Consider the following 11,764-nt stretch of genomic DNA (forward strand, 5'->3'; position numbering starts at 1 on the left):
TACAGTTTTTGTTCCTTCTTCTGAATGTTGGATGACGTATTTCCGTTCTAGGATTGAAGTGGATGATAGAACTGAAGCCTATTTAAGAGTCTTACAGCAGAAGGTCACATCAGATACCCAGATAGTAAGTAGCTACTTGATGTGGAGGCAGTTGACCTGGAATCAGTTGTTGTAAATCTTTGAACTTGAGTCCATCGTTGTAAATGTGATAATTAGGTTCCCACACCGGTCGCGAAATACGTACTCGACCTACCTAAGACAGCTGAGTTAATGCGGCTTTACTTGTGCGCCTAGGAGCGTGTCGTTGTGCCCTGTGAACAGTGAACAAGGGGTGGAGAACAACAAAGCCATCTTACGTTTACCCGGACTCAGACGCTTTAATTATTCTAGAAAATCTGGGGGGAGAAAAGGCACAAGAGTAAAAAACAGTACCTAGCTGTTCAGCACACACAGTACAGTTAGGGTATCTGAGGTTACACTTAAGTATTAGGAGTGAGGTGGCAAAGACAAATTTAATGATAAACAGCATATCTGTGTTGCTTTAAACCCAAGAAATGAATTGGCTTCTTCTAATGCATTCCTTTTAGTCCTTTATCTCATACTTAAACGCCACAGGCAAATTACTATTAGGTTGTCTGGAATAATAGAGACACCTAGGGTAGGAAGATGATTTTATTGGGGGCCATGGAGAGAAAGATGAGCATCTGAGACTGTAAATTGGAGAGTACGGCAATGAGTTAAAGAGCTGAGTGCAGCTCCAGGACGTAAACTTGGATCCTCAACATCTGGGCAGGCGTGGGTAGCTTGCTTGCTTGCTTTTCCAGCTGTTTTGCGATGCACTTGACAGGTTAACGTTGTGTGAGGTTTAAGTGTACGGTGTGATGACTTGATACGTGTATGTGTTGTGAAGTGACGACCGCACAGGGTTGGTTAGCATCTCCATCACCTCACATGATTACAGTTCTTTTTGTGTGTGCGGTGATAATAGTCAAGATCCGCTTTCTTAGCAACTTTCAAGTGTATAATACAGTACCGTGAACTGTGGTCACCATGCTGTACAGCAGATCCTCCGAACTTAGCTTTTGGCTGGAAGTTTGTGCCCTTTGACTAACATCTTCCCATTTGGGGCAGGGGTCTGCTTAGATCAGGTACTTGTACTTCAGCTTCCCCAGCAGTGCCCATGGACTTCCTAGGAAAGTTCATAGTTTGATCATATCCTCAAGCCAGAGCTTTAAAAGGTTAAAAGCCATGATTCTAGGTGGGTCATGAGTAAGAAAATTGTGAGCATTTTAGAAAATCTTTTATTTGTCCACCTATAGGTTATCACTAACTTGTTTTGCCCTATTCCCTCCCTCTAAAGTATTCCAAGCTGGGAACAGAGCATTTTTAACTAAGTTCTCAAGTTTTGAATGATTTGCTTAACATGCTTTCTTTATTAGTATTATTACCTAGTTGAACGTAATGAGCATTAGCTAAAAGTTAATGTCATACTTACGAGCTACATGGCAGAGATGAATAGTAAAGTAAATGATTTTGTGGGTGTGGTTTCCTGTCTTCTTCCTTGAACTTAATTATCAGCTTCCTAATTCTTTGTAATGAGGGCGTTTTGTTCGTTTTTAGGTTGTTTGTCTCTTGTCAAGCAGTCGGAAGGACAAATATGACGCTATTAAAAAATACTTATGTACAGATTGCCCTACTCCAAGTCAGTGTGTGGTGGCCCGAACCTTAGGCAAACAACAGACTGTCATGGCCGTTGCTACAAAGATCGCCCTGCAGATGAACTGCAAGATGGGGGGAGAGCTTTGGAGGGTTGATATGCCTGTAAGTTTGATTTAATTGGTGGATAAAAGTTTTCATTGTTATTTAAGAAAAATGGATTTTTCAAATACTGCTGGTATTCTGTTGTATCTCACATTACGATGTTTTTGTTGAAGCTGAAGCTAGCCATGATAGTTGGCATTGACTGTTACCATGACACCACAGCTGGACGGAGGTCAATTGCAGGCTTTGTGGCAAGCATCAATGAAGGGATGACCCGGTGAGTGGGCTTTGGTAGCCGCAGATTAACTGCTAGACGTAGGCAACACAGGCCTCGAGTCCAGGGACCAGTGTCTGGGGAGGACAGGGGTCGTGTTAATTCTTTACCTTGGTTTCTCTTACGTTAGATCCAGTAAAAGAGAAAAGTTAGAAAAGGAAACCAGTTATGAGCTACCCTACCATTTTTAATGTCCTTCACTGGCCCTTAACCTGAGGTAGTGGTCAGACTGCGTTTCAGGTTACTTTCTTATTTGTATTTGCGGGGAGGATGCATCCCTTTAAATGTGACTGTCTCTAAAAACTTCTTTAATAATTTTATTGACCACTGAATGTAATTTCAGGTTGTCACGTTAACTTTATTTTGGAAAACCCACTTGAGTTTACCCAGTCACTTGTATTTCCACATAGTGAAATTATTTTTCAGTGCTTTGCTTAGAACTAATAGAATTGCCAAGAATAGGAAGAATGAAAATTGAAGCATTGATGTGTTAGCGTTACTAATGGGCGTATTTCAAGGTGTTTTATCTTTTAGAAAAATATCTTTTATCAAGAGTACAGTAGTAAGAGTGTGCTTCTGTGTGTTTTTTTATAACATTTTCTTTTCTTTTTTTTTTTAAAACCCCACATTTGTTTATTTATTTATTTATTCACGGGCCTAGTTGCTCCGCGGCGTGTGGGATCTTCCCAGACCAGGGCTCGAATCCGTGTCCCCTGCATTAGCAGGCAGATTCTCAACCACTGCACCACCAGGGAAGCCCATTCTGTGTGTTTTGAGGTGTGAACCTAGGAGGCATCTCTGGCTTAAATTTTATTTTCTTCTCAGTGATGGAATTATGGGACTGATTTATAATGAAAGAAAACTTTATGAAGATTTCCCGTATCTTGTCCTTTCTGCTTAAGATTTCAAAAAAGGAAGTTAAAGAACATGAATGACTAAGGGTGGCTTAAATTTTATTTTCTTCTCAGTGATGGAATTATGGGACTGATTTATAATGAAAGAAAACTTTATGAAGATTTCCTGTATCTTGTCCTTTCTGCTTAAGATTTCAAAAAGGAAGTTAAAGAACATGAATGACTAAGGGGAACATAGATGTAGAATGACTCAAAAGTGAAAAATTTCTAGACAGTTGCATTCTCACCGCTGCCATGTTTTTTCTCTGAATAGCTGGTTCTCTCGCTGTGTATTTCAAGATAGAGGGCAAGAGCTAGTAGATGGGCTCAAAGTCTGCTTGCAAGGTGAGTCTCCTGTTGTGGTTTCCATCTGGCACCTGAACTAGAGTCATCAAGAAATTGTCATAAAGCTGTGTTTCTGAAAAAAACCTGTGCCCAGAATTTGGTAGAAGCCCATTTTTGTTCTGTGTTAATGTAGTTAAAACGTCTGGCTTTCTTTCAGCTGCTCTGAGGGCTTGGAATAGCTGCAATGAATACATGCCTAGTCGAATCATCGTGTACCGGGATGGCGTAGGAGACGGTCAGCTTAAAACATTGGTGAACTACGAAGTGCCGCAGTTTCTGGACTGCCTGAAATCTGTCGGTAGAGGTTACAAGTAAGCATGCGCGATGTAATCGTTTTCTCTTTATAAGATTACACTTTTGTAGCTTTGAAAATAACGCCACAGGGTGAACCGGTGAGACTCTAACCTTACAGGTGCCGTCAGGCTTGAGGTAATGGAAGAGGTTTGGGTTGGAGGTGTGTCTTGTGGAGAATTTTTCGTGGAGGAGGGGCAGGCTGGAAATGTAGAGCGGGAGCTCTTTCAAGGAATGACGCATGGAGATGCCTTTACCGATCGTCTGCTGCCGCCTTTCTCTCCTAGAGCCTTGAAGCACGAGGCTCTGATTATCCCAGTACATCCGTAGGCACCCACAGAATTGGTCATTGGAATATGTATTCCAGAGAGTCTTAACTTTTTTTTCTGCCTCATTGTACCGTAAATACTTGCTTGATTTCTGTGTGAACTCAGCTGGCCTGGCGCTTGGTGGGTAAGATGACTGGCGGTGTTTGGTCTCATAGGGGAGATGGTTCTACTCCGCCCTTTTAGGCGGCCTGCACGCCCCGGGCTGGACAGCGCTCCCCGTAACTGTTCGCTGCCCACGTCTCCTCTGAAAGCTGTACGGGGTCTCACCTTCCTCTGCTCTCCTACAGAGGGCACTGTTCGCGCTGTTTGGCAGTAAATTGCACGCGGTCTCAAGAGAGCTGTTTTAGTAAGTTACGTGGTTTAACTTTGGCTGTTTTCTTTATCAGATTGTAAGGAAGTCCAGATCAGGGACTGTTTAGTAAGAGCTTAGCGCATAATGTATTAAAGATTTGTGGATTTGATTTTTAAGGGTACTTAGAAAATCCAGGAGACCTGTTTATATGTGCTTGCACGTGCATGTTTAAACACTGATTATTTTTGTCAGACTTTTTCAGCCGGTATTTGTTATCATTATAAAAAGTGAGGGATTTTGAAAGTCATTTGACTGTACCTGGGCTCGCTGTGATTTATAGGCCCATGGGATGAGCATTAAGAGCTTATTTCTAGCTAAATTGGAGGGTGCTTCCAAGTCTTCTTTGGCCAGATTCTGAATGACCCCTTCTAAGTGTTGATTCTACACGTTTTTTAAAATGAGATCATTATGCCACTAAGTTCTCAGAGCATGTCGGGGGTGTTTTTATCTCTTTTGAAGTAATTGCGTTTCAGATTAAAATGCTAATAGGCAATTTTTAATATTTTGTAAATGAAGGTTAATGTTCTTTCCTGTCCTCTTAAAATTCCTAGTGCTTGTGTTTTCTCATTAAAATAATGGTATTTATTTTATTTTGGTTTTTGAAGTTTTGTAAGCCTTAACTTGTGTTTTTTCCCTTAGATTTTCTGTCCTTATGGGGAGGGATGATGTGGTGGAAGGGGGTAGAGCGAGGGCTCAGATGGACCGCTGCTTTCGTAGGTTTTTTTTTAGTTGTTTACTACTTTAGCACTCAGAATTTTCTAGTCTTAGCTGCTTTCTTTCTCATATCTAGAGAAAAAGAACATTTCAAGAAGTGAAGAGTAGAGGTAATAGTGCAAGTTCATCTTCTTTCCTTAGGCTGAATATTTGGAAACATAACCCTGTTGTCCCTGCTGGGCCTGCATCTCTGGTTCTTGGAGTCTTTTGAGCCCTTTGGGTTGGGTCCCAGAAGGACTGGCAGAAATAGTTCTCAAAGAGGAGACTCTCGCCCTAAGAGTGAGTGTCTGTGAACAGGGTCCTCCTCTACAAGGGGGTGGAACGGGCCTGAGGAGGCTGGTGGGATTTTCTGCTCGGCTTCCCTTTAGCGAACAGGAGCACATGTTGCAGGGAAGGAGGGTTTAAGTCGATTGCTTGGGCTGGTGTATAACAGACCGTTGCCTGAAGTAGGTTTCACGTCGTGAATCGTGCTGCTGTTTGGTGGCTGCAGAGGTCAGCAGTCAGGAGCAAAATGTGTCTTAAAGTCAGAGTCGGGTTGGTCCCAGCTTTGCCTTCATCTGTGAAACAGGAGAGGCACCTTGACCAAAGTTGAGGAAAGGAAAAAGTCAGTGTTGAATGTACTTCACACAGCACCCAGGAAGCACTCAATAGATAGTAGGTAATTCATCTAGAAACCAGTTTGGAGTTGTATATAAAGTAAAACGATACCCAAGAATGATTCCTCACTTTGAAGAACTGCAGAGTTTGGACTGTAATGTTTGTAGTTATCCTTTTTGTTTTTCCTATTTGTGTTTTAATTGAAATGTTGATGTTAACTTTTTATAAAGATGCGTCATGGATTAGTTGATTTAGAATGTTTGGTATAAGAACAAATCAAAAAGTCACTTTAGCATACTTGTGACTTGTCTTTATGTCACCACATTTGCTAAATCATTTCTTGTGATGTCACAGGACTAAAATCCACTTTGTCTTTTTTTTTTTTTTTTTTTTTTTGGCTGTGTTGGGTCTCCGTAGCTGCACGCGGCTTTCCCTAGTTGCGGCGAGCGGGGGCTACTCTTCGTTGCGGTGCGCGGTCCTCTCACTGCGGTGGCCTCTCCCGCTGCAGAGCGCGGGCTCCAGGCTCACGGGCTCAGTGGTTGTGGCTCGTAGCCTCCAGAGTGCAGGCCCAGCAGTCGTGGAGCATGGGCTTAGTTGCTCCGCGGCATGTGGGATCCTCCTGGACCAGGGCTCAAACCCGTGTCACCTGCATTGGCAGGCAGCGGATTCTTTTTTTAAAAAAAATTTTGTTTATTACTGTTTATTTTTGGCTGCGTTGGGTCTTTGTTGCCGCGTGCAGGCTTTCTCTAGTTGCGGCAAGCGGGGGCTACTCTGTTGCAGTGCGCGGGCTTCTCATTGCGGCGTCTTCTCTTGTTGCAGAGCACGGGCTCTAGGCAGGCGGGCTTCAGTAGTTGTGGCACGCGGGCTCAGTAGTGGTGCCTCGTGGGCTCTAGAGCGCAGGCTCAGTAGTTGCGGCGCATGGGCTTGGTTGATCCGCGGCATGTGGTATCTTCCCAGAGCAGGGCTCGAACCCATGTCCCCTGCATTGGCAGGCGGATTCTCAACCACTGCGCCACCAGGGAAGCCCCACTTTGTCTTTCGATTCCTGAGATTGTGGCTCTGTTATATCCAGATCTGCTGTAGCTGGGCAGTGAGAGGTCTATTGTACATGGGTAGATAGTGATATTCCTAAAAAGTTCCTCCATTGACTTAAGTAGAATCACCTTCCTGCCCCTTGTATATTTGGTTACTTCTACCGTGAAGGAGCACATTAAGTTTATGATTGAACAGAAGTTCCCATTTGGGGATCTTTCAGACCATCAGTCTAGACAGTGTGCCGTGAACTACCTACCCAAGTCAAACGTTACCAGCCAGGTCCATACTGCATGTGAAGCCCTCTGCTTCCCAGTGTTTAGAATAAAGTATATTTATGCTCTTAAGGAACTAATGTTCTAGCTGGAAAAAGAGCACAGGAAACTTGAGGTATTGGAAAATCATAATATTTATCAAAATTTATTACATGCCAGCACCAATCTAAGTGCTTAACATATTCTAATTCATTTATTCCCAAACGGATGTGTGTATACAGTGTGACTGTGTCAGACAGTGAATTTGAAATGAACCTTTAGGAGACGGATAGAAAGGGTATTCAAGCTGAATGCATACTGGCAGTTACAGGGCTGCCCTCAGGAGAGCCAAAAGGCACGCAGAGGCAGTGGATCTAACGTGACACAGAGCTGAAAGCTCCCTAGGCCAGAGGAGTTTAGTCTTGACACGGGAAGCCACTGCAGAATGGGGCTGGGGAGGGCGAGGGGAAACGGCAGTAGTCTGGTGCTGCTGTGTGGTGGGCTGAGGAGTGGCTGAGCCGGGAGGGACGGAGAGCCCCGCTACGTTGTCGGCCAGTCATTTGGAAAGGCAGGAAGTTAGACTTTGAGACTGCCCAAATTAGCTTACCTGTCAAAGATTTGAGGGTTAATATCTTACTTTCCACATAGAAGAAAATGCCCACTGAAAAGGCCTTCAAACTGTGAACTTTAAAAACATGCTGGGTTTAACATTTTCGTGAGACAGGTATGTCGTATGCTTGGTTTAAGGATTAAACATCTACACGACCTTGAGTCACAGGGCCCAAATATGCCATTTTATTTTCTACTCACAGTATTTTCCTGGCCCTAACTCCACGCCCTTACAAGTTGTGGAAACTTCCTTCACAACTGGGATAGCTAGTGTGCCCCAAGAGGGATGTGCGTTTCCTTTTAAATGGAGTGTATGAATGTATGAATGCTCCAGTGCCCTGAAAATATGACGGACTAAATGCAGTTACATTCGTCACCGTCTTAAGCCCAAGACTAACGGTCATTGTGGTGAAGAAACGAGTGAACGCCAGATTCTTTGCTCACTCTGGAGGAAGACTTCAAAATCCACTTCCCGGAACAGTTATTGATGTAGAGGTTACCAGACCAGAATGGTAAGTTCTGTATTAGATGAAGATTGGTTTCTGTTTTGTTTTTTAGCATAGCCTCCGTACTTTATCACCTTTAACACATTTACTTGATAGTTCATATACTTTATTTCTTATAAATACTAAAGTCTTTCATTAGTTTGATCTAATAATGCCCATGATTTATTAACTTAGTCTCTGAAATGGGGAACAGAGGTTTCTGTGCCATTTCTCTCTGGGGGAAGCGGGTTATTGTTTGTGGTATTAGTTATACATAACTGAGTTTAAGAACAGCTGCTCTAGATTGCTTTTGCATTTTTTTTTTTACATATGTAACCTCATCCATAGATTGTTATTTTCCAATCAAAATTTTTAGATCTGTAATGCACTTAGTTACCCACAGGTCAGAAAGTGTCATCTGAAACACAGTTGCAGGTAGAAAAGTGGCTTCTGAGCAAACACTTTTTATGTAACCGGGAGCTGCACTCTGCCATAAGAAAGCCAACTAGAACATTCAGGGGCACACGGTAATGATCTTATTAGCACACGAGGGTTCAACTGTAAAGTCATGAAATTTGGTTCCTCGAAAACCCCTTTGTGGGGAATGGAGTACAAGGCAGCAAGTCATGTTCACGATGGCAAGTCATTGGTCAGTCCACATTAATGCCCTCTTCATGAGAGTGAACAGCTGTGATGGTTCTGTCTTCATATATAAATTTTTGGAGCCCTTTTTAAAAAGGGTGCATCGGCAGGCGGACTCTCAACCACTGCGCCACCACGGAAGCCCTAAAAAGGGCAACTTTAATCAGGGTAAAGTGTCAGCCTAGGTGCAAAGTTTAAATGTAGAACACTTCTCCTGTATGAACCTTAGGTAAATGAGGCATTACTGTACTAAATTTATGTAGACAAATGATAATACAGATTTAGTTCTATTTAGTCCTGTTATCTGACAATGTATAGAAAAATTTTTTCAAGATGCATTATCTAGGATTGTGTCTTTCTCTCAGGCAGATGTTAGTTATCAGAAGGATTCTAATCTGTTGGGGAAAATCATTGAAGGAGGAAGACAAAATGGCTAAGATAGTAACTAAGATATTACAATTTCATTTTCTGTAGGATTCTCTTTAATGATTCAGAGTGACCTCATGATACTCCTAACCTCACTACTACTCTGATAACCAAAGTTCAGGTGTAACATTGACCTAAAGACATAATTTTTTTTAACAATTTGGGTAAAACCAAGTTGAACTATAAAGTATGAAAAAATTTGATTACTTTTTACTAGATGTTCTTTAAAACTTAACAGCTGCTGTTACTACTCAAATACTTGGAGAAGTCCACTTTGAACGATAATAACGTGCTTAAACTGGGAACAGAGTTTTTGATTCTAGCTCGTTTGTGATTTCTCTGTTCTTTTGGGCAAGTCATTTAACATTTCTGAAACCCTCATTTTGCTAAATAACAGTAATCTGTTGTAGATCAATTCTGATTTTAAAATTTGTCTAGTTTCAATGGACATAATAAATTAGAGTTAATTTCTTTTTTTTTTTTTTTTTTTTTGCTGTACGCGGGCCTCTCACTGCTGCGGCCTCGCCCCCTGCGGAGCACAGGCTCCGGACGCGCAGGCCCAGCGGCCACGGCTCACGGGCCCAGCCGCTCAGCGGCACGCGGGATCCTCCCGGACCGGGGCACGAACCCGCGCCCCCTGCATCGGCAGGCGGACTCCCAACCACTGCGCCACTAGGGAAGCCCAAAAGTTCAAGTTTTTGTTTGTTTGTTTTTTTTGCGGTACGCGGTCCTCTCACTGCTGCGGCCTCTCCCGTTGCGGAGCACAGGCTCTGGACGCGCAGGCTCAGCGGCCATGGCTCACGGGCCCAGCCGGACTCCCAACCACTGCGCCACCAGGGAAGCCCAGAGTTAATTTCTTAATATCTGTATCAGGTCAGACTACAATATCTCTGGATTGATGTTTAATTGGTACCCAAAAAATGAAAAAAACAAAAACAAAAAACCTGATGTTCCTTTGCGTTTGCACTGCTGGGTTCTTGATTCTAGAGCCTGTTGCTGTCATCGCCCTCAGATGCGGAGTGGAAACAGTGACCCGGTACAGTGGCGCCGTCATAATTAGCAGCGTGTCAAATGTTTGTTACTGCCCCGAGGCATCAAGGATAGATATTTTAAAATATAAATAATAGTAGTATCTTAAACCTCTTTCACACATTAGCATTCCAAAATGGTTCATGAATAACAAGTTCCGAATTCAAGGAAGCACGTTATGTTTTGAGAAGATTAGGTTACATTTTAGTATACCGGATCTTTTCACTCTAAGAAACTTGAATCGTCTTAATTTTAGCTTTCAAAAAGATGAGCCTTACACCCACGTGTTTCTTTCTTTTGTCATTCCAGGTATGATTTTTTTATCGTGAGCCAGGCAGTGAGAAGTGGTAGTGTTTCTCCCACACATTATAATGTCATCTATGACAGCAGTGGCCTGAAACCAGACCACATACAGAGGTTAACTTACAAGCTGTGTCATGTCTATTATAACTGGCCAGTAAGTATTTTTTCAATTGATGTTTATTCACATCAATGAGATTCACTTTTCAAAATGGAATTGCTATGTGGTCTAAGGCTTTTACAGTTAATACCGAGATTTCCATTCAGAGAGCTAGATTCAGAGTGACAGAACCTTTTCTTTTCCCACTGAAGGGTGTCATTCGTGTTCCTGCTCCTTGCCAGTATGCCCACAAACTGGCTTTCCTCGTTGGCCAGAGCATCCACCGAGAGCCCGACCTGTCACTGTCACATCGCCTTTACTACCTCTAGCCTACGGAAGAAGACAAGATGCAGCGGTTTGTTTTCTTTGTGAAAGTGTAACTTTGGGATTTTTTTAAGCTTTTATTTTTTAACTGTTATCTTTCCAGGTGAAACTTGGGAAGGAAATTAGGAGGTCTAGAGTCTTATTTCTAACAGTGCTATTAACTGACTTATTTTATAGGTTAAAAATTAGGATTTTATATTTTATCTTATTTGATTCTCATAAATAGGTTGTGAGGATTTTTTGTTTTGAAAAAAAATGTGGATAAGGTGCTTTGTATTATAAACAGACTCTTAAAGTATTGGAAAAGTTGGGATTTACTTGAAAGTGCTTTCAGGAGTGAGCAAGTCCTACTTGTAAGGCTGTATTAACCTTATTTTTGAAATATTTATTTTGAATTTAAAGGAGAGAAAAGGCATAAAGTGGAGGCTCAGTACAGTCGTAAGGTAGGATTTTATTTGAGCATCTGATGATCTCATTTTAAAGAAGCAGCTGCCATTAAATAACCTATACAAGGTATAGGAAAGGTGTGAGACTGTGGAGAAATAGGCTTATTTTTATTTCATTTTTGGGGCTAGGTGTTATGGGGGTTAAAAAAGAAGATAGTTGAAAGTTTTAAATTTCTGTCCAAAGGTACATTTTAAGACTCCTTAATAAAAGAGGCCAGTAGTCTATATGAACATGACTCTTTTTTTTGCAACTGGGACATCATTCCATTTGTTATAAAATTGCAGTGATTGTCATTTTATTTGAATAACAGTGTAGTTTTTGTTTTTACTGAAAGCGTATGCATTTTCTTTCCATTTATTATATTTTTTAAAACTGCTGGAGAGTACACTCAAAGGACACCATTCCATTTATAAAAGCTAAATTTGTGTTACTTATGAACTTCAGAGTAAAACTGAATTAACAGTGTAAGACTGGACATCCTTAACTTGTAAGAAAATGCAGACTCAGAAGTCTGTGTTTTTGTGAAGTTGATAATTGTAATTATTCACATCTACACACTT

General features: G+C 41.8%; 1 protein-coding gene across 1 annotated transcript in view; it reads left to right on the forward strand.

Annotated features, from left to right (window-relative positions):
* The window catches only part of PIWIL1 (piwi like RNA-mediated gene silencing 1), a 28,426-nt gene extending 17,664 nt beyond the window's left edge, over positions 1–10,762 (forward strand). Inside the window, exons 13-20 of the mRNA XM_007111851.2 lie at positions 52–124; positions 1,621–1,821; positions 1,935–2,038; positions 3,203–3,273; positions 3,431–3,584; positions 7,838–7,963; positions 10,343–10,490; positions 10,646–10,762. Of these exons, the coding sequence (XP_007111913.1) occupies positions 52–124; positions 1,621–1,821; positions 1,935–2,038; positions 3,203–3,273; positions 3,431–3,584; positions 7,838–7,963; positions 10,343–10,490; positions 10,646–10,762 (994 nt within the window). The remainder of the gene's footprint in view (positions 1–51; positions 125–1,620; positions 1,822–1,934; positions 2,039–3,202; positions 3,274–3,430; positions 3,585–7,837; positions 7,964–10,342; positions 10,491–10,645) is intronic.
* The last annotated feature ends 1,002 nt before the right edge of the window (positions 10,763–11,764 follow it).

This window comes from Physeter macrocephalus, chromosome 19 (genome assembly GCF_002837175.3).
Source record: "Physeter macrocephalus isolate SW-GA chromosome 19, ASM283717v5, whole genome shotgun sequence".
In the NCBI taxonomy this organism is placed as follows: Eukaryota; Metazoa; Chordata; class Mammalia; order Artiodactyla; family Physeteridae; genus Physeter; species Physeter macrocephalus.